Source organism: Cheilinus undulatus, linkage group 20, assembly GCF_018320785.1.
Source record: "Cheilinus undulatus linkage group 20, ASM1832078v1, whole genome shotgun sequence".
NCBI lineage: Eukaryota > Metazoa > Chordata > Actinopteri > Labriformes > Labridae > Cheilinus > Cheilinus undulatus.
This window is the reverse complement of record NC_054884.1, coordinates 10907562-10931162: the sequence shown is the minus strand read 5'-3', so window position 1 is coordinate 10931162 and position 23601 is coordinate 10907562. Positions and strand designations below refer to the sequence as shown.

Genomic DNA, 23601 nt, shown 5'->3' with positions numbered 1-23601 from the left:
TTCATTTTCTGGGGTTTATTTAGATGCTTTTCTGGCTATGACAGACCAAGATGAAACTTTCTCTGGCATTGGTTTGTGATTTAAAATGCATGATGCACATTTTCAATATGAACAAGCAAAACACCCAAATGCAACCTCATGTCATGTTTCTCCAGTATGTAGCAAAAGAGATCCCAGTATAAATAAGGCATGTTAAAGGAAACAAACTTAATGGTTCATTCTTTTGACTCTGTAGTAAGTCCATATACTCTCATTTGTGCGTTCATGAACAGTTAAAAAGAAAGCAACTCAGTGAGAAGTTGAAGATGAGAGCAGATAGATGGACGAAGAAAGATCCACGGAAGAGGAGAGAGGGAAGAGAGCTGTTGTGTAGATTGCACAGCATTGATCCTTTGTTTCTGGTCCTTGAGTCTGACTCTTCCAAAGCTGGGCTCCCTGGATGAGGATCATTAGAAGCCCCAGAATCACCTTCCTCCAGGACTTCCCAACAAGAACCTTTGAAGGAAAGTGAAACACTTGAAATATCAATTTTAAGATTTAAGTGCAGTAATTGATGACTATTTATGCTGAAATACTTGTTAACTCCATCAAAGAGTAATGCATTAAAGGCACAACAGATCATTGTGATAGGCAGGACAGTTTCTTGTGAATATACCACTGAAACAAAAATGCAACATTTCTCACTGCTAAATACAATACAATACAATACAATACAATAACTTTATTTATCCCTGAAGGGACATTCATTGAAAAGCGTTAAAAAGCAGCATTTCCAAAACATTTTTTCCTGGCGACCCCCTTTTCAAAATGTATACGCCATTGTGACTCAACAGCTTCGTTTTCTGTACAATATTGCTTATCAAGTCTGCCTTCTCTGTTCTGTTCTGGTACGTCAAGCTGATGGCTGGTGCTAGCTTGGATAACTTTAAATCTGGACTCTGGTCCTGATCTGGTGCTTTCTATTTCATGAACCTGGAAGGGGCATGGCTTTAGGACTTCTGTGGTTCTCTGGTCTGGAACAATGCATCTCTTTATTATTAGCCAAGCTTCCATGACTGTGACTTTCGCTCTTTGCCATCCAGTGGCTTGAGGAACCTTTTTTTGTGTTTTATTAATGTGGCGGGGTGAGTGTGATAAGGTGGAGTGGCTTTATTGTGGCCATAATGTGCACTGCAGACATAATTGTCCCATTAAATATTGTAGCACAGAAATTCTACAAACTCATTTGGTGACCCTTAAAAATCTCCCACGACCCAACTGTTACCCTTTTTCCATCAAGCCACTTCCAATGCCAGTTCAGAGCTAGAGCCTGACCTAGCACCAGTTCTTTGGCTCTGAGCCAGAAAAACTCGTTTTAGTGTGGCGCAAACTCTAAACTGGACCAGAGCAAAGCACAATTTCAACAAAGAAGGAGGCAGACAGGGTCATTTTTGACAAGAATTGTTTCGCTGGGTTATTCATGTCTCTTCTCGAATGTGATCGCCATCCAAAATATTGAATACAAGCAACATAAATGCATCCCACCAATGTTTTTTGGGCTCTGAGGAAAGTCCTGGAGGACAACAGCAACAGTTGAACCGCAAAAAGAGCCGTCATCTCTGTTATTGTGCCGGATTGGCGCAAGTGTAACTGGGAAAAAGGGAGATGCAGAGTGACATCTGCAACGTCGTACTGATGTAGCTCTTGGGGCCAGCCTGTGGAAAAGCAAGTGGTTCTTTGTCTGTTTTCAAATTGAACCAACTCAGAACCAGCTCTAGCCAAGCCCCAGCACTGGGGCTGGCTAGATGGAAAAGGGGGTCATAGTCAAAGGTGGAGGTCTCTATCACTGGTACTGGACGTATCACAGAGGTAAATAACCATTAGGCACTAATTCTAGTTTCCTATTAACAGGATTTTGATGCTTACCACTCTCCTCTTGCCTGTACGGCCTCCGTCCTCACCAGCCTCTTCTTATCATCCAGAGGCCGGGCAAGAGCTCGCAGCACTCTAGCACGAAATGGCAAGACCTGAAACAGCAAAATTCCCTTTACTTTATACTGGTTTAAACATATCAAATCTGATCTACTGACAAGATGCTGAAGTTCTAGAAAAAACACAATTAAGTCCTTTAAGATTTCTAATCCTAAAGGAAAAAATGGCACATGGATCACATTTATTCAAAAGAAGTCAGAGTAAATGGACGACAAGTCAGGTAGGGTTACTTTAAAGAAACTTCTTCCATTGTTGGGTAAAATATTGAGAGAAGAGTAACTTGTTAGAGTACTTTTGCTACTAACCCTTTGATTACTTGTTCTACATGTCTACAGGACCAGTGAGCTCAACTCAGCAAATCAAGAAATATTGTCCCAGCTCAAAAAGCACTGAATAGCAAAAAAACAAAACAAAAAACCCCAAAACAAAACAAAACAAAACAAAACAAAAAAAAAACAAGCTGATCAGCAGTCATAAAGTTTAACACTTTTTTATTATCAAAGAAAATAGAAAACATTTGTTTTAACATTTTCTTTAACAATAAAAAAAGTGTAAAACATTACAAAGACTGCTGATCAGTTGATTTTTTGCTACATGTCTGTTATAATAATGCCACATATCCATAAATGTGCTGACTCTACAGTCTAGTTTACAGCCCAGGATCTCTAATTACAGCTTAATAACAGAACAAATGATGTGATCATCTTTAAAGCTCTTTAATATGCTCACAATCTGAATATAAACTGGGTAAAGTTGCACAGTATTAAACACTAAGCTGTGCAATGCTGAATGCCTCATTAAAATAAACAATAAGAGCTTTGAAATGACATTTCACAAAGATATTCTTGTCCATTTTGTCCAAAAAAATTCACCATTATGTGAGTAATTCAACAGTGTACTCTTGGCCATCCCAATAAATAAGCTAGCACACCTGCGATTACCCTCCATTGGCACACAATTACTTGCTAACATGCCAACAGGTGGGAGAGAAACACAAACTGTGTAGATGCATCAGGGATTTATTTATTGTGGCAACAGAAGGGAACAGGGAATAGGGCAGTGTTTACTTCTATGAAAACAAAATTTTAAAAACTATTAACTAATTACTTGAATTGCAAAATAAATGCACCACATTTTAACAAGAAAATAATCTGTACTGTAATGGATTACATCGTACCAAGTTACTCCAAATACAGATGACCAACTGTAATAGGTTAAATACTTCAATAAACTTTCTCCTCTCTAAAAAATAGATTCCTGAAGCTTATTTGACTTGAACTGAGTTTAAGTGGAGGCTCACAAATGTCTGCAATGTTGATGCGAGTTTTACCTCATGTTCAGGGAAGCGGGAAACTGCATTGATGCATCGTAATGAAGCGATCCTTACGCTCTGGAAGACACAAGCACTTTTTATGAGCTCTGGCCAACATGTTTGTACTTTATACCATGCATTCTCATCTAACATGTATAAAAGCTGAGCCTTAAGAACTCTGATTTTACTGGGGTTTTTTTTGCTCTGCTGTCACCTTAAAATCACCAGATTGTAACAGACATATTTGAGCTGGCAAAACTTAAAGTAAAGTGTGACATCTCACTAACCATGGCAGGACTAGAGTTGAGGGCCAGCAGCCTGTTGACTAATGCCTCGAGCTGCTGGATGAGAGCGGGTGGAGGATCGACGAGAACGGGCTCCAGACAGGACAGAGTGGACAGCTGGACGCCCTGATCAGGACACGACAAGGCCTCCAACAGCAGGGACAGGAGCTGGATGAAAAATTACACTTCAGTTACTACTCTTAAAACAAAGGCCTGTTGATTATTTTAAAATGTTTAAAAATAAAGCTGCAGTGACTATAGTTGTTGTCTCTACTCACAGCTGGGAGTTCAGTGACTTGAACCTGCTTCGGCAGGTTGTTGACAATGTTTGACAGAGCCTTCAGGTAGTTGGGCTTCTTCTCTGAAGGGGGAAACATAGATAAGATCAATAAAGCACCCTAACCTTGACAAACCAGCTCACAAAAGATAAGCTAAGGTAAATGTCTACACCTTGAAAAACAGCAGCTATATTAACTTTCTTTGAATGGCATTCATTCTCTTTTAAAAGTCACATATTTTACCCCTTTAAGACAAGTTTATATTGGTCTCAAAGGCCCCCAAAACATGCATGTGAAGTTTCTGAAAAACAAAATAACAAAACAAAACAAAAAACACTCCAGTATTAGATTTTTGCATGTCTAAAAAACCCCTCTGTTTCAGCCCTGCTCAGAATGAGCTGTTTCTGTGTCTGTGGCTTTAAATGTTAATAAGCGGCCTGACTGCTCCTAACTCCCCTTGTATGTGGCTTAATACATGTGGTTCTCCTGATCCTACTCTCAACTGGGAGCTGAGGGCAGAACTTTCTTCCAAGCGGGAAGGGCCAACTGAACCTGGAGGCGGGGGCTAACTCCCCACATGACATCATGAGGGAAAAAATCTGAGAACGACTTTTTTCAACACACACTTTGTGAAAGGTTGAGAAAGGGGGGGTGGATATTTCTGATTCTTGGAGAGACTGTGGACAGGCCAAGGGCACATATTTTTTCAGAAAAGTATTAAAAAGTGTATTTTGCATAATTTGTGACCTTTAAAGATTTCATGTATCTTTTTTTCAAATAGGTAAACCTAAAATGAGTACACCACCGTGGTTAACAGGAACTTCCCTGTTAACCATAGTTAACAGGAACTTCCCATAGTTAACAGGAACTTCCCTTAGAATAAATGCAGTCCAAATATCTTCAGATTTCTAATTTCTTTATATATCTTTATACTATATACTGAAAATGATGTAAGTTGAAAACTGTATAAAGCCACAGTTTTGTGTCAGAAGTTGACCTGAAATGACCTCAACAGTGCTGTAGGTGTGTACCTTGTGGTGCAGCATTGAAGCCTTGCACCAGCTTGGCCGAATTCTCACTGAAGAAGCGTTGGCGGTACATGATGCGAACATCAGCGTGGCAGCTGCGGTTCAGAATGTCAGGAGAGTCACCCATCAGCAGAGAGAAACCTTCTGCTGCCAGAGGACCCAGGTCAGCGTCATCGAGCAGAGAGAAGAGCTTAGAAACATAGTGTAAGGTAAATTAGAAAAAAGGCCTGCAAAAGTCCATGTTGTATCAACGTTTTATATTTATATCTTCAAATATCTATCTCTGAAACATAAACTATGGTACTACTATGATGTACTGTAATAAACTACATTTATAAATAGGGTTCTGTGTGTTTACCTTGTCAGTCAGCGCTGTGGACAGAGGGTGATATCTGAGAAGCAGAGCCTTGGCAATCTGGAGACAAGAGCAACTTTACCACATAAATATTTTTGTGCCAAGCAATGCATCTTATCTATTGCTTAACAGCTCATAATGAAACTATCATCAAAGGGTCATCATATTAAAAAGCATTAACTCTTACCCAGATCATGAGGGTGAAGGCCTGGGTGCGTACAGATGAAGATGCAGAGTCCAGCTCACTGCAAACTCTCTTCATCGTTCTCTGAATGAGGCTGTTGAGATCATCTCCTGAAAAATTAACCAAACATTAAATCTGCTTTAAACTTAAAGTTCAACATTATCCGACAATGGACAATGTGGAGACAAAAAACTGACCCTGTGGTCTCTTATTAATCAGACCAGCGAAGCACTTTGCCGCTGAGGTGTATGACAGTTGGTGGCTGCAGGTGCAGCTCATCTCCTCCAGCTGAGACAGCAGCTCATCCATCTGAGGAAGCACCACCTGAATGAAATGCAAAACACTTAGAGTACTGCTTCAGTGACAGAAATGACTTTTTACAAGAATTTCTGCTGAAGAAGAACAAAGAGTTGAAGATGAAACTCACACTGCGAGGTAAGGAGCACACACATCCTATGAGCAGACAGACCAGCTGAGACTGGCTCCATGAGTCTTCGTCATGCTTCTGGGAAAACACAAGTTACAATAATAACTACAATTTTCACTTTTTTTTGTTATTTGTCTACTTAAATTGTATGCAATCTCTTTTAGATGGATGGTTTTATGCATACACAAACCTTGAGCAGTTGGATATTTGAAGGGAAGGAGTTGTTGGGCAAAAAGGAAACGTCACCGTTCAAAAAGAGGGATACAGCCTTAGATGCTGTCCGTTCCGCCAACCTGACGAGAACAAACAAAAGGAAACCACATGAGCTGAAAAACAATCTGATGGTGCTTTGTGGAAAATACGCCAGACACTGGCTGACAAAAAAAGAAAAGGTGAGAGATGAATGGGAACTAACAGCATTTTTTGACTGTTTTTGGATCTTCAGGTTAAAAAACATTTTAGAATATAACCCTCTGAGTCCTAAGCTATTCTTACCAATTTTGTCTCACCTTGACTTATTGTCTTAAAAAGCTTGTAAAACATCAGCCCGGTGGTGCATAGTCAAGATCTGAACATCATTTTTTTTAAGACAACTGCAGCAATCACTTGAATTTTAAAAAAAGCTCTGGGACTATAAAGACAAAAAACAAAAAACAAAAAACTTAAATGAAAATTGAAACTCTAAGATTTTATGTGTGATACACAGTAAACACTAAGGACTGTTAGACTGAGAACTTTTTTTTAGCATAAACTTGTTATCCCAAAAAGTGAAACAAATCTGTGACAAAAAGTCTTAGAAATATTCACATATTTACAAAAAAGTCCTTGTGCCTCTTCGTGTTAACTTTATTTGTGCCATTATTCAAAGCAGTTTCTATCTGAAATGACACAGAGGGCCATATTACAGGATCTCGGTCTGTTTCCCTCTCTTATTGGCTATTGAGGCCGTCTTTTCTAGGATACACATGCAGGGTTTGACAAAATAGGTCGGGACAACGGAACAGCCTGTCATTGGTTGTCACAGCCCAGTCACAATTCCTTGTGGGATACAAAACGGACAATACGGTGGGCAACATGGTCAAAATGGTCAAAAAAGGATTTTCAATATCGGAGTTACTGGGGTGGATTTCATTTTTTAAGACCCCGGAAAATCACCCAAGTTCTAGGCTTAATAGAAAAGCCTACATAAGGGCTACAAAAGGCATGGATAGTGTCATTGGAACGGCATAATGGAAGAAAAAAAGTGAGGGGCTTTTACAACCTGTGTCTTCTCTTGTCATACGAGACAACATTGTCTCAGAGGGTGTAATTTAAAAAAACTACACAAACATAAACGTAAAAGGTAACAGATGATTAAAGGTAACGAGTGCTTAGGCTTTAAACCAATGTATGCATATGCATGCATAGTAACAGTTTTCTTCAATAAATGTAGAAATGGATACATGTGGATGAGGCACTAACAACCAGTTCATTTTTCTGATATATATTCATCATTATAGTACAACAGTTTTTTCATTAATATCTAGGACATTTAATGGCTCAATTAATTCATGGCAAAAGGAAAAATTATCGGTGTAAATTAAGAGGCAAAGGAATTTACACTGACATGGGCTGTAGCCTGGAGCAAGCAGTACTGATGACAGGGACCATGGCAGATAGGACCGACTCCTTAAGGAGAGGACTACCACGACCTGGTGACTCCTCACCTACAGAGAAACAAAAAAAGTTGCATACATAATATTTCATTTTTAGCTGAAATAATTCACCTTTCATTGTTTACTGGTAATATTTGTGTCATATAACAAGACTATAAGTTGAGCTTTCAATTGGTTTATTTGTTTTAAAGCCAATGGCTTCATAAATGTAGTTTTTATTACTAATATGAGACAGTGCTACAATCACATTACCATCAGTAGATTCCAAAATGAGAAAATCAGAATTCAAACATGGATATACTGTAATTAAACTGTAGGCAGATGTTTGTGATAAAGAAAAAAGCAGATCATAATATTTTTGTTAAAGGAGCTACTCACCCTGCAGCGCTGCCTGGAGTGACAGAGACAGCAGGCGCGGGATGATGATGTCATGGAAGCATCGTCCTGTCTCCTCAGTGTCCTGAGCCTGCTCTGCTATTCTCTGAAGGCTGCGACACGCCAAAACCACCTCCTCTACTGAGAAACCTATACTATCTGAAATAACAAACAAACAAATAAAAAGAAATTATCTTCTTCTGCAGTTTTTGTGCCCTCACTTTGTTTATTTTTAGTATCAGTATTGACCTATATTGACTATATTTCTGGTGTATCTGAAGTATTTGCTTTCTCAATGTTTTTTTTGTATTGTCCAGTGATACAGTCCTTACAGTTACAGGTAGGAAAGGAAATGGTACATTATGATAAGATTACACATAATTAAATATTTTAACAAATCACTATGTACCTTTATCCAAATTCTATGTCTTTGTCATATCTGGTGACATTTTTTTTTTGGGACAATTTTGGCTACTTAGAGAAGCCAGGAGAAGGTAACTAAATACACCCAGAGAGAAAGTGTAACAGAAAAAACAGAAATGAAAAATACAAATAATAAAAATTGTCAGTTTTCTTTTTCCAATTTGCAAATTATAAAAATCACGTATTAAGGGAAAAAAGAAAAAAAGGAGATATCCTGTTAAAAAGATTGATAAAACCAGCACTACCTCAATATGCAATGTTTACAAAATCAGGTCTCAGAGGTTTAACATATTGCACTTACTTTTCCCAATGTAATTAGAATTTTTCAGGTTTTTAATTTTCATAGAAACGGTAATCCTTTTCCATAGGTATTTATTTATAAATATTTATTTATTTATAAATCCAGGTATTTATTTTATGTTCACTTGATGTCATCCATCTTTTGGTCAGGGCATTCTGACCTGCTATAAACAAAACAGCTGCTAAATAATCATCAATACCTTTTTACAGGGGAGATACAATTGAGATATATGATTTTGAAATCAAAGGGTATTTTGGCCTTTAAAATGTTTTATATTGCTGTATATAATGGGTTGAACTCAGGCTGCTCCCTTGGAGGACTATAGCCACCATACATGAGGACCCAGGCAACAAGCCAGACCACTACTGCACCTAAACACTTGTGTTTAAACATGTGACAGCAATGTTTTTGTCTCAAGCACACAACCCTATGATCTTCACCGCTCAGTTTTCTAGGAGACGCTAAAAATGGAGACAATTGCCAGCTGTTCTTATTTGGTCCTTACAGATGTTTAAGATGTTTTACAAATCAGTCTGCCTTAATATGTCACAACTGTTAATGCTTCAAGGCAAAAATGTTGAATGATGCATGAACATAAAAGGCAGTTAATCAGGTGAGTAAAAATTAAGCTGTAGCAGAAGTCAGAAAAACATATCAGGACAGATTACCTTTGTGTGCTGAACTGAGGACCTCCATGAGGACAGGTGTGCTCTCCTGGACAACACTGGGTTGAGTGGAAACTGCAGCCAAAGCAGACAAACACCTCTGACGCACAGCATGATGGGACTTCTGCTCTGAAGCTGGTCTATTATTTTCTTGATCCATGGGCTCTGAGCAAAGATGAGGAAAAGATATGTCAGTATGTTGACGAAGTCAGCTGACTTAACTATCTGCAATATAGTTTTACATGTCTTCCTGCTCCTTTTTACTCATGTAAACTGAGATGTTTAAATTACTACACATTGAACTGATTGTTATTTTTGTATTGTATTGATTGTATTTTCTTTACTTTAAAGGTTTTTTATTTTGTCATTTTAATTTTCAAAATAAAGATGTATAAATCAAAAATATTTAATGACTATAACTTACACTGGCCTCCATGAGCATTACCATATAAATAAAGGTCAAATAATAAAAACTTAAGCCAGTCTGTGTTGAACATCTCTCTCTTTAAAGTTGAAATACATAATGGTAGAAAGAAATTGATTTATCAAATATCCATTCAAATACGCTAATACATGGGACATAGATGGCTTAGCGGTTAGGTTGCACCCCAGCGGGCAGCCCAGATTCAAGTCTGGCCTGAGGCTCCTTTCCCACTCTCTCATCCCCGTGTCGACTCTATTCACTGTCCTCTCTGAATAAAGTCATTAAAAAAACAAAAATAACTAAAAAACACCCCCATAATACATACAGTTATATAATATAAATACTGTACTATGTTCTTTGTATTGGTCTAATCATTTATCTAAAGGCGCTTGCCATATTTCTGTGTCGTACACGTTTAGCTTACCAGAGAACATCTCCGTCTTTAGTCTTGGGATCAGTTTGGTGATAAAAGCTGCTGGGTGCAGCCCTGCTAAGGCTCCTGCACACTCCACTACAGCAAGACTGGAGGAAAAACCAAACGAACAAACGGAGAAACATTTTTTTTAATCACACTGCAAAAAGAAAAGAGGATTATTTAATTTGATGCTATCAAATAATGAAGAAAGACAGTCAGAAGCTGACCTGACTCTTTCATCCTCCTCCATCAGAAGCAGTCTTGTCACATGATCTAAAGCCAGCTCGATATCAGAGTCCAACAGCAGACCTGAGAAAGGTGGCAGATTTATAATATTTGAAACACTTCTAATGGAACTGTTCTTCTGTGAGCTGAGAGAGTCATTTAATCTCACCTGTCTGTTGTGCTAGTGAGGTGAGCACTGAGGTGGCTGTTATCTGTAGATTGGAGTTGCTCTCTGTCAGAGCGGAAAACACCATGCTGCACAGAGACGGACGGAAGGCTACAAGCACGCTCTCTTCTGATGTGGAGCCAAGGTACACAAAAGAAACAGACAGGTAGGATTCAGATTTGGTTCCTTATTTGAGTGAGTCAAATTTTGCCTCAAGTCTGCATGGTAATAAAGCAACTTTGAACAGCAAAGAAAAGAGTGAAAAAATGCAATTTATTTTGGATTAACAGTAAGCTTTAGATTTAATAAAAACACTGTCTGTGGCACTGGCAATGCAATGACGTAAAGCTTGATGAGCTGTGAAACTTAATGAAGCTATAGAATTGAAAGTATCCGCATTTTACTAACCTGGAAGAATTTAATATGTAGTAAAAACACATTTTCTTTTTAGTATAATTAGGTTATATTTAATGCTGTTAAAATAGAACAAGCCACAGCTGTGAGATAAAGCTGGTGGTTCACTATGTGATTTAGAAGTAAAACAAAATGAAACAGCACTTGCCTTTCTCAGCAGACTGGCTGCTTCCTACTGACTGGATAAAACGCTGCACAACCTCCAAAAGTGTCCGCCTGTGAGAACACTACACAAAGACAAAAAAAAAATCATGTTCGACACTGGTTGGATAAACAGGACAAAGAAACACAGTGACAAACCTGAAGCATGTTTTAGATGTTTAAAATACCCCACTGAATCTGTCAAAAACACATCCTTACATTACTCCAAATGCACGTGTGGATGCCTCCTTATCTACCTGTGTTCTGCTGTTGTACTGCTCAAGCAGAGAGGGCATGACTGCAGCTGTTATGATGTGACTCGCCCTGTTGGAGGCGCTGCAGGCGGCCTGCAGAAGCTTTGCACTTGGCCAAACGAGTTTGAGGTCCGGCTCACTCAGGTGATGTTTGCAGTCTGAAACGACATTACAAAAAACCTCTGTGTTATACGGATATTTAAATGACTTTTAAATACTAATTACAAAGTTGCAAAGATGCTTTAAGATTCAATCAATACATAGACCTCAGGATTTACTGTTTATCATAACTGCTACAACTATTAATATCATTCTTTTTAGTATCAGTATTGTTAATTTCAGTCTTACAGCTGCACAGTGCCAACAGCTGAGTCCTTCCCATATTCTCATCATTACACTGTAGTTGTAAATGCTAATATTGTCCTGTTTACTTTTAATGTTTTAATCAGCCTTATCAGCTGATTATCAATGCTTTACTGCTGCTAATGATGGTACGTATACTTGTAACATCGCTACTGACGATGAAACTGTAAATCTGTGTTATCTCTTCTTGTGTTTGTCTGTCCCTAGTAATCTCTCCTGTACTCTCCCTCTGTCCAAACCCAGCAGTCACACCAGATGGCTGTTTAACATGAGACTGCTTGTGCTTTGCTAAATCAACATATGGTCCCTTTAAATAATATGATAAAAAGAAAAGTCTAGACCAGTGGTTCCAACATTGGTGGTTAGAACCAACTGGGGGGTCATGAGACACTGAGAGGGGGTCACGAGATGCCTTCCAAAAACACAAAATATTTTTAAATGGTTTTAAATTGTTTACTTTACTATTTTTGTAAAAATATGTGCATCAAGTTAACTCAATTTAAAATAAAAACATGGGCATTTGGTGAGAATTATGCTGAAATCAAAGTAATGTTTAAAAATTGCTCAAAATATACATAAGTCTGTACATGACTATTCTTGAATTGCGTGGCTGTATTCAACTATGCCTCAACCACCCTAAGAAACAGGGGTTCCCCGTTCTCTGGCACTGTCGCCCTGGTCTAGACCAGCGTTTCTCAGTCTTTTCTCTTTCAAGGCTCCCTTTAAGATTTTGAAAAATTCTAAGTCACCTCATACAAAAAGTTTTCAAAAGAAATAATTAAACATTTAATAATAAAAAGAAGAATATCTTGGAATTATATAGCGCCTTTCAAGGAACCAAAGTAAGCTTTACAAGAACACATAAGACACAGAGAAAACTGTGTGAGTGATAACATGAGTTTAGGTGGAGTTTAGTAAAGACAGTAGGCTGTGGTGAACAGGTAGTACTTGAGACGTTTTTTGAAAATGCCCAAAGATGGAGTGCTGCAGATGTCTGCAGGCAGAGTGTACCAGAGGTGGGGGCTGAAGCGCTGAAGGCTCTGTCTCCATAGGTTGACTTTGATTTTGGGTATGGAAAGCAGGCCAGTGTCTGAAGACCAAAGGTTACGAGATGGTGTATTAAGGATGGAGGAGGTCAGAGAGGTATTGAGGAGCAAGGGAATGGAGAGATTTGTATGTGAGGAGGAGGATTTCACATCCCTATAACTGATGAGGATTTATGTAGCAATAGAATGAATAAGGTAAATCTCTAAAGCCCCCTTATGAAACAATTTAAAAGCCTTGGATGAAATATGTAGTGATCATGCAGACCTTAACAAGGCCCCTTGATGTGTTCCTTCCACCATGATCACATGCTGACCCCTACATTGATGTGACTGAGGAGCAATTTTGATTATTTATGCAGGGATAGCAAATGAGCGACATATTCATGGTGATTCTTGGATGCATTTAGGGCATTCTGAAGGCACCCCAGGGTGCCATGGCACCCCGGTTGAGAAAGGCTGGCCTAGACCTTCTATTTTTGTTTAGGGTCTTGAGATAACACTTACACTGAGAGAACACTAACAACTGAGAAGCTGTTAATACTCAGTTATTTGGGCGTGAGCAAGATGTAAAATTCTAAACTGGTGGGTAGGGCTACTTTTGACTTTTGACCGTAATGTCAGGAGAACCATTATCCTCCTTGGACTATAGCATTGCATCTTAACTGTACAAGTAGTCCAGAATTAAAGAAGTCAACAATCAATGACATCTCGTAACTTCACAGGAAACTCTCCTGTTACCACAGTTAAGACATGGCTGGCTGCTTAGTTACATAAACAAAATAAAGTTAGTCATCTAACAGTTTTTTTAGATTTATATTCACTGTCATCCATTTGTTATGGGTTTAAAAATACCCTCTGTATGGGAGGCAGATGGCCTAGTGGCTAGGTTGCGTCCAGCCTGCGGCTAATTTTGTGCATGCCTCTTTGCCACTCTTTCATCCCTTTTCTGAATCTATGACTAAGATAAAAAAAGCCCTAAATATATACATTTAAAAACCCACTATATCTAGTTCAACTGCCTTATTGAAAGTTTTCCATCCTCATTATAAAATGTGCATTTATTTTTCTATTTCTCACCATTATGTGCCAATAAGCCAGACTGCATGACTAATCACCTTTGAGAACGAGTTCCAGGAAGGTGCAGAGAGAGTCTTCAGAGTCAGAGTTGAGGATGGAGCGAGACAGACAGGAAGTGACTGCGGTTAGAGCAGCGAGGCCGGCAGACTCAATCTTCTCACTAGACGTCTGAAACACCTGCAATAAAACACAAAGAGAGGAAGAAGTTTTTCAAGAGTTTGTTCTTAAGGTTCACTATGAGGCATTTGCATTTAGTTTTTTTCTTTTTTTTTTTTTTACAAAAATAGAATTTAAAAAGGAACAAACATGATTCTGCAACTGATTTTAACTTTTTACAAGAGTTTTTAGTGCTTGAAAGACATCAAATCAGGGTGTTTTTGTCTCTATTTTCTGAGAACACAAGAAAACTGTATAAATATAGGCGCCTGTCCTGACCTCACTTGTTTTTCTTGCCTTTCTAAGTTAGAAAAAATATATTTGTCCTTTCCTCTAATAAAGAACTTTGTTTTTTTTGTCTTTACATTCCCTTAACCAGTGGTTCTCAACTGGTGGGTCGTGGAGCTGTTTTCAGGGGATCATGAATTGGTGCCTGGAAAAATGTTTTGGCAAAATATCTATAATGTACTTAAGTTTACAGTCGACACGTTTCCATATATTTCATTTTTCCCCGTTATGCTACTCAAGGAGTAAAAACTGGTTGTTTTCTTGAGATTTTGACTCCTTTTTTCCACCATCTTGATTAAAATATCTTGAAGAAAGCTGGTTTTTCCATGATAATGTCATTATAGTTATCATGGCAAACAGTAAATAACATGTTTGCTCTGTCCTGTCTCTGTTTAGTCACGTTTTGCTTGCTCCAAATTCTTTATGAATTTCAATGATTGAAAAATGTAAGAAGTATGGGAAATTATCTATTAGTTTTGTTGATAGAAGATTCGACTAACATTTTCATGTCTCTAAGTTCAAACAGACTTGTTTACATGCTTCCTGTAAATCAGGATAACCTTGCAGATGGACACACATGTTTTGGTGTTCCTCACTTGCAAATCCATCTTGCAAAGCTCCCATCTGAACCCTTTGGGCCCAGTTAGAAAGTGAAAGGACCAATCAGCAAGGAGGGGCAGTACTTTTAGGCGCAGCTGAGTCGTGACGTAAGCAAGCAGCAACAAGAGGCCAGTGCAATTATAGCAGAAGAGATTAGCGTGGATGCTGCTAAAGCGCAAGTTTTATCCAAACTTAATGACATTTCATTGTTAAAAGATGAACAGAGAACAGCACTGAGTTGTTTTCTTTTCAAAAAAACGCCAAAGTCGTGTACTGACATGTCTACAGTCGCCATGGTTGGCGTTATGCAGTTCTCTATGGAGTTTACTCCTTTGGTAGGGGCGAAGCTTGGTAGCAGCTACGTCAAGTGTTTTGATGCTCTGACTGGCCCGTAAAGATGTGACAGACAGAACATTCATCCAATCACCCTCTGAGGTTTTTTTTCAAAGGCTCTGCCCTTTCCTAAACGCTGCCGGTGAGTGGTTTACCAGATGGATGTGTGAAACAAATCCATCTGGCGTGCCAGGTTAAAATCGGGTAGGAGAATCTGGAAAAGTTGTGCATGCATATCAGCTTCATAAATGCAGTGTTTATTGTCAAACATGCTCTCTTAGTGTTTTCTTACAAAGTTTAAGCCCCATAAATACACAAAAAAATGTACAGGGACCATGGACATTGTACCTCTCTGCGTAGTGACGTCCACAGCCCCTCTAGGAATTCTGCCAAGTCTTTATGTTCATATTGTGGCACACAAGCAGCCTGAAAAACACACAAGACCCTGCATTACCTTCAGAAGTTCTACATAGCTTCCTCTACTCCAGGCCTCCAGCAGCAACACTGGAGATGTAATGATTGACTGAGTTACAAAAAATAACATATATTACACACATTTACAGAATTCTTGCAGCTGCAAACATGTGAACTTTGGAGTCAAATATTTAAATATCAGAGAAAGCAAACTGCTGATAACTGTTGAGGCACTTGTTAGAAAATAGTTGACATGACTTACCAGAGTCTGTAGAGAGTCCAGCTTTGCACTCTGAACATCTGAGTCAAGCTTCTCAATAATGAGAGGCAACAGAAACTGTAAAAGACAACAAAAACACACTACTAATTCTCTTTAGGCTCTTTAGAAATGCTAGACTGCAAGGTCTGTGTCACAAAAAAGCAGCATGTCAGTGTGAACTGATAGTTGTACCTCTGCAAATTTTGGCGTCCCAGTGAGGACACCCCTCAGAGTTTGGATGAGCTCCTCCCTGGTGATGCCATGGGGGTCATTGGGAGGCTGAGGTTGTTTGTGAGTATGGGGAATAAAGAAGAAAGGAGACAGAACAGTGTTTAGAGTGGAAAATAATAATATTAAAAATTCTGCAGTTTCATAGGTGAAGCAAGAAGCCAATAAAGTAACAGATATGTAACAGCAGAGACAACTGATGATTTTGAACAATACAAATAAAAGATTTTTTTATTGATTAAAATAAGGACCAAACTGTTTTCTGTATGTAAACAATCTCTGCAACTGTTAATGCCAGCTCATGATCTTCATTTATAAATATGTTCTCAGTCTCATTATGGTCTACACTGTGAGCTCTGGCAGTTTCGATGCAGGAGACAGATCGCAGTCACACTATCCACCTAATTCCTGAGGGCACTACTGTAGACATGATTATAGGTGGAACTGCCATTGATATGGCAGAAGTAGAAAAATGTTTCCCCCACTGGCTCAGCATCGTGACTAACCACAAACTGCAGCTGTTGAGAGGACTCCACCCTTAATTTAGAAAGCACTTCTTTTTTTATCAGAGGTCTAATTAAATTATAAGTTGTGAACTTTAAGTTATTTCCTGAATTGTCCTTGCAGAGCTTCGTTGCCTGTTGAACCCTTCGTAGTTGTACTACTAACCAGACAAAGCTAAATGTATGGCTTTAACTGTGTTGTAAACATGCTGTCTCCTAAAATAATTTGGCTTTTTTGACAAAAAACACTCTCTCATATCAAAGTGAAAACAGATTTCTACAAAGTAAGGCCAATTAAACAAAAATATTTAGGGTAAAATAAGTGACTTCACCCCCTTAAAGTGACTGACCTAATTGAACAGAGGTCCAGCCAACTGGTGCTAGTAGTCTCACAGTTAGTGAAATGGGGATCACCTAAGTTCAGTGAATGTGTCTCAGGTGATTGTAGCATAAAGAAACCTGTGTCTGGAAGGTCCATTCACTTGTTAATCAGTATTCCTGGCTACCATTACACCATGAGGACAAAGAACACTCCAAGCAACTCAGAGAAAATGTTATTAAAAAGTAGAAGTCAGGGGATGAATAAAAAAAAATTTGCAAGGCACTGAACATCCCCTGGAGTTTAGTTAAATACGTCATCAAGAAATGGAAGGAATATGGCACATATGTAAATCTGCCTAGGTTCAGGCTGTCCACACAAACTGAGTGACCGTGCAATACAGAGACTAGTGAGCGAGACCACCAAACTCCTATGACTACTCTGAAGGAGTTACAAGCTTCAGCAGCTGAGATGGGAGAGACTCTGCATACAACAACTGTTACCCAGGATCTTCATTGGCCAAAGTTTTATGGGAGAGTGGCAAAGAGAAAGCCACTGTTAAAGAAAACTAATATTAAATCTCGACTAGAGTTCATTGAAAGGCATGTGCGAGAATCCATGGTCAAGTGGGAGAAAGTTCTTTGGTCTGATGAGACCAAAATGAAGCTTTTGGCGATCAGACATGATGCTGTGTGGGCACCAAAAAACTGCAAATCAGTAAAAATACACCATCCCCACTGTGAAGCACGGTGGTGGGTGGTAGCATCATGCTGTGGGGATGCTTCTCAGCAGCCAGCCCTGGAAGGCTTGTAAAGGTAGAGGGTAAAATGAATGCAGCAAAATTCTAGAGGACAATTGTATTCAGTCTTAATATAAAATCAATAAAAGGGTAAACGTCTAAGGGGGGTACATAGTTTTTATAGGCACCGTCTCCATACTGAAATTCATGTTGTGCTTTATTTAAGCTTTCTAAGCAGTTTTGAAATATACAGCAGGGATCCGTGTAAGCTGAAGAGTGTATATGCACTTCAGAGCATCTAATCACAATAGAAAATACTGGTTCCATATTAATCGACAGAGCAAAAGATCAGACCCAGAATTCATGCAAGGTATCATGGGAGGGAGGAATAAATGGGATTCTCTTATTATCTGATCCATAAAACAATACAAGATGATCATGATAATTGAACTCTAAATGGCAGAGTAAGGCCTTGAGTGAAATGTCTCACATGTATTTGAAGATCTTGTTTTATTATATTTTCATACAGTGAGGAAAAGCTCAATCTTCCTGTCATATAAAATTCCCAGATCATGTTAGCATTGATGCTAGTTTTCTCTGGAGAGTTGACAAACGTTCAAAGAGCTGTGATCCTGTCATACAGACATGGGAAATGTGCGTGAGCAGACAGGGAGACAGAGTCTGTGTTATTGTTGTACTGAGGTCACAGGAAGTCAGTGATGACATTTCTGTCTACTGCCCTCTCTGCTTTCGTCAGCTTTCAGACAAGAGCAGCTGAGTAAACAGGGACTTACAGGGGTGAAGTCGATGGGGAAATAGCAGGACGTCACCTCAAACAGCTCCTCCGCAAATTTACCTGAGGCAACACACAGGAAATTAATGGGGGGAAAACAAAGTTATGCTTGAGTAGTGAAATAATTAGTAACAGATTTCTATAAAGAAGAAAGAGAGACACAGAGAAAAAAGATGCTGCAGGAGTCTTCATGTGCACCTGTGTGTTTGTGTCCTTACCTAGATCATACCCTCGCTGGATGATGCTATTGGCGATCTGGAAGGCTAAAAGAAGGTTTCGAGGATCCCTCTCTCCATCCATTGACTGGACAAATCCAAAGACGAAGTCTGCCCCCAAACCCTTCAATTCTTGAAAGACATCAAATGGAAATGGAAGGTTTTTCCCTGTTCATAAGATGGCTGAGATATACTGTATACACATTTGCTTTCCTGCTCGTATATAGTGTAAAGGTCATTTTGTATTCCTTTTCTTATGTATTTTACCCAAATGCCTGCAAATATTTGGCCTACCAACATCCTAAATTTTCATATAAATCAATCACCATCTTTGAGAGAATGACATATCAGTTGGACCTTTGTTTTAATGCTATCACTATGTTTACTTCTACTTTAATAAATAAAATGAAGACACAAACACTTGTTTGTCACATCTCTATCTGCATCCCTTGCAGTCTGTCTATGCAAAATTTTCAGCTGCCAAACAAAGTAGAAGGTGTGACTGCTTTACATTTAACTGCATAGATAGAAGTGGTGTGACTGCCCCATAGTGATTAGTCAGAAAAATGCTGAGATTCTGGCCTCCAATTCTCACTCTACAGTTTAGAGTCTCCTACATCCTCAACCGAGAGACTCAGATTTTGTAGCGCTTTGAGTTATTTTAGGGAGCTCTACTTGTTTAACTAAGCCACTCTTACTAAAACATGTCATCTCTTACCGGCTTCTCTGCTCTCCATGAGGTTGATGAGCATGTTGTAAACGCAGGCTCTCTCTGACAGCATCAGTGACTGTGGAAAAACAAACAAACCACAGCAGCTTTTTACCCACAAAGCCCATGTCAGAGAAGAACTAAGATTAGTCAAGTTTAGGTACACTTCATCGAAAAGGACCTGAAGAAGGCACAAACAATGTGTGACAAAACATTGAACTGATAGTGTGCATACTCAGATTTATAATAGAATTATCTACAACCATACATAGTTGTACCTGCAAATATCAGGGCTACTGTTACCATTATTAAGAGCATGGACAGCCTGCTGCTGTGGATCCTCCTGGCTCCACGTGCTTCAACCAATCTCAGCCTTCCATCTCTCATCTTGACTATGAAAGTTAAATCTTAGAGCTGCTCAACTTTAACTCCTTAATAATATCACTCCTCTCCATTTCATTTTCACTTCAGCTTCAAACATCAATATTAGAGACCCCAGCATAAAAAGTAACTCCTTCAAGCAACATTGTTGTCTGTAATTCATTGATGGTGATATTCTTCACATGCATGCTACCCCAGCCTGTCTGAAAATGTTGGACTCAGTACCATGCTGACTTGCAATTCTTCTCTGGTTTGGGTTTTTGCACCCATCATTGTGTTTTTTATGAGAAACTTGGTTGTTCTTCCTTGTACACTAGAAGGATAGACCATTGGTATAGCTTCCTTTATAAGGCTATTTTACATAAATTACCTTCTTATCTTACATTCTCTACTGACTCTAAATGCTGAGTTAGGGAACATTTGACAAATGTATGCACATGCTTTCCCACTGAAATCTGCTGACTTGTTGATAGATGTAATCTTGTTGTCTGCTGTTTTTTTGTCATACTGTATGTGTGAAATGTATGCTACTGTCTTGGCCAGGACTCCCTTGTAAAAGAGATTTTTGTATCACAGTTGGAATACGCCAGGTTAAATAAATAAATAATTGTACACAGTTATTACTGCTAATGCCATGCAGATTGTTTTTATTATTTACTGACACTGTGGCCAAATAGTGGAATATAAGATTAAAATATATTTATAGCCAGTGCAGCCATAAATTTATCCCGCTAATTGTTGTTGCTCTGTTTATTTGTTACAGTCCAGCTCTCTCTTTCAGCATCTCCCTCTACCCCCTCACACCCCCAACGGAGCTTTGGCAGATTCATCATGAGTCTGGTTCAGCTCCATGTTTCTGCTTGTTAAAAGGAGGTTTATCCTTACCACTCTAATTTTATTATATATTGCTTGATGCTGTGCTAATGGTGGATAATGGACGTTGGTTTTTCTGAATAAAACAACATTAAAGATGGCAGTTTGGACTTGCCACTTCTGTAGAGTATCTTGAGGTAAAATTTATGGACAGGTGTTGCAAATTAGCATTTTGCCATAAACATTTAGAGCAGTGCATCTGAGTTCAGTGTGTGGCTAAATGCCACAGCATCATTGTTATGTATATCTCTGTCCAATTAATGTTAAATAAATAGAAAAATTGATTTATTAGATCCATGAGACAGTGAAATGTGATCTGCACTTTAATGTTTGGTCAAGGACACCAGATGAATATTTACTTCTTATGTATCTACTATCTCTAATCTTCTTGCAGTATATTGTCTTAATCTCTTGCATTTAAAACAAACAACACAATAAATTTCAACTTCTGGATAAAACTTATATATACATTTAAAAGTATACCTTACACAAAAGTCTTGCGTTCATCTTACAATGCATACTTTCTCAGGTAAACAATAGGCTTCACTTTCATGACTTTACACTAAAACAAAATCAAGCTTTACCTGAACATGGACATCCTGGAACAAAGACCTCAGCATCGACACTGCTGAACCAGGAGGCAACACGGTACATTTTGTCTGAAAATAGCAAAGAAACAAAAATGCACGCTTATCATCAGTGCCATTACAATTAAAACTTGAAATCCTCAAAAATGATTCTTAGCCCTACCAAACATAATCTACACGACTTGCAGTTTATTAATCTCATGTAGGAAGTTTTTGATGTTGTAACTAAAAAATGGATCACTCACCAGTGCTCTGAGCCCCTGTAAAACTGACGGAGTAATGACGTAATGGTCCTTTAAACGGTTTTCATAGAAGGCGATGAGGACTTCGACTGTGGAGAGCAGACAGGAGGACATACTGATTAAATATAACTATCTACTACTGCTTTTATTTTACCAGATGGATACAGATGTTTTTTTTAACCCTACAGCATTTTAGCAATGTTTATAGTAGGGCTGAATGATTTGGGAAAACATTTTTTTCCCAAAGTGATTTTTTTTCCAGTATTGCATTTATGATTTAACATGCAATTATGTTTTAATTTCCAAATCTTACGTATTTGTAAACAAATACAAGCCAAAATCATTCTATATTATAACAAACACAATATAAGATAGAGACACTGTTTTTCCTGTAGGCCAGGCAGATATATTAGAATGACATAACATGATGCATGAATCAGTATGAATTACATGACTTGATTTAATCACTTTGATAACAGTAGTAAATGTACTGATTTGTTTAAGCTAAAGCCTTGTGGCAATCATCACAAAAACTAGGGCTGAACAATTTTGAAAAAAAATTAACTGTAGTTCTTTTTACTCATATTGCAGATGAATGTTGAACTGAAGTGAATGATCATTTCATGTCATAAGAAAGATTTTATGCAAACTCTTCTGGGAAAAAAAATGATGCTTTGGTGTATGCATGATGTGTCGATCATAACATATCTGCTGCAAAAAAGAAAGGAAGGAAAATGTTTTTTTTTTTTCTGGAAACACATTTGAGGTAAAAGAACCTTTGCAACGTTTGTGATTTGAAAATTGCAGTAGGATATATTGCAATTAAATCTAAATTTTGATTAATACCCCAGCCTTAGTTTATAGAACTGTCAGATTCTTAAAACATAAATTAAGAGGAAAAGTTACCTTCTGCCTCAGTTAGACCTCCATAGCACTCCTGTAAAACTTCAGACAGAAGCTGGACACCTCTAGCTCGTGTGTGAGGCTGAGAGCTGGTTAAACTCGCACTGCAAGGAGAAAAGCAACAAAAGTATGAATTCATTTTTAAATCAAGACTTGCTAAATTTATCTTCTTCTATTAACAGCAAAGGTTTACAAAAGTTTGGACCTTGACACTGACAAAAAAAAAGATGCCTTACTTGTTTCAGAGTGAAACCTGCATATCTGAGCTTATGTTTTCTGAAAATGTTATTATAAACTATGGATGAAAAAATATTAGAGTGCTGATAACTTACCCCAGAGCTTCAACCAGCTGCAGTATTGTAAACTGTCCGTCTCTTATCCCTGAGACAGAAAGCAGAGTTCAGTGAGTTGTGCCTAAAACCTCTGATATATTAACCCAAAACACAGAAAATAGACATCATAACACATCTCATCATAACTGAGCCATCTCTAGTTAATAACTACAGATTAACTAACAACAGCGGCAGAGTTCAAAGGTACAGAGTTCACTGACAGGATGCTGTTAGGACACAAATATAGCAGCTAGCAAGCTCCATGCAGTGAAACCGCACAGCACTAGCACCAATATTCACATTATTAATGAAATGACATTACCAGAAAATGCTGGGCATACATTAAACGTGCGCTGGTCTCGTGAAAAAAACGACAAAATTGTCGCAAGGCGTATCCGTCTTGTATAAAGAGGTCCAAACATCACACAGGATGTTGTGGCGCTAAGTTAGCTAGTTAACCATCATGCTGTGTTGCGCATCCTTGAAGCGGCATCTCAGCAGGCTCAAAGGCGTTTTCTTGGCAGCTAACTAATCTGGGAAGGTTTTAAGAAAAACACGAAGTCTTATTTACCTGTTGCTGTGTCTTTGGCTTTGCTGTCCTGTAGCCCCGAAACATATTCTTCCACCAGAGACAGCAGCAAGGTACTGTCCGCGGCCATCGTGCCCCTGTTACACCAGACTGCGCATGCGCAAAAAAGTTATGGGTGAACCGCAAAAGCGGCTTTTTGATCACAAACCTTCGCATAACAGGGTGGGTGGGACATAACGCATTGTTCAAACTGGGTAACATTTGTGTGATATATTTGAGCTGAAAGCTGAAATAAAACCGCAACGTTTTTGCTGGAGTTTTTGGTGCTGCCTTCAGGTGCCGTCCGAATTGCCAAAAACTGCATATTGTCAAATGTAGAAAGATCTGTGAAATCCCGGTGCACAACGTCTCTTTT

General features: G+C 38.6%; 1 protein-coding gene across 2 annotated transcripts; it reads right to left on the bottom strand.

Moving 5' to 3' along the window:
- Nucleotides 1–23356, bottom strand: mms19 (MMS19 homolog, cytosolic iron-sulfur assembly component). Of its 2 annotated transcripts, none has more exons than XM_041815167.1 (31): nt 23229–23356; nt 22658–22706; nt 22329–22429; nt 21426–21511; nt 21178–21252; nt 19349–19418; nt 18634–18762; nt 18417–18478; nt 16026–16112; nt 15837–15911; nt 15509–15586; nt 13822–13960; nt 11301–11455; nt 11051–11129; nt 10492–10617; nt 10325–10406; nt 10107–10204; nt 9262–9423; nt 7873–8028; nt 7446–7545; nt 6030–6132; nt 5840–5917; nt 5610–5736; nt 5416–5522; nt 5232–5288; nt 4877–5063; nt 3846–3928; nt 3571–3735; nt 3302–3361; nt 1906–2006; nt 1–495 (listed from the first exon to the last, which is right to left on the bottom strand). In XM_041815167.1, the coding sequence occupies exons 1-31, from the start codon at nt 23314–23316 to the stop codon at nt 465–467; spliced, it is 3096 nt and encodes a 1031-aa protein (XP_041671101.1). In that variant the 5' UTR covers nt 23317–23356; the 3' UTR covers nt 1–464. The 2 variants fall into 2 exon arrangements, with proteins under 2 accessions (XP_041671101.1, XP_041671102.1); XM_041815168.1 differs by having other exon boundaries at nt 5840–5914.
- Nucleotides 23357–23601: the final 245 nt, after the last annotated feature.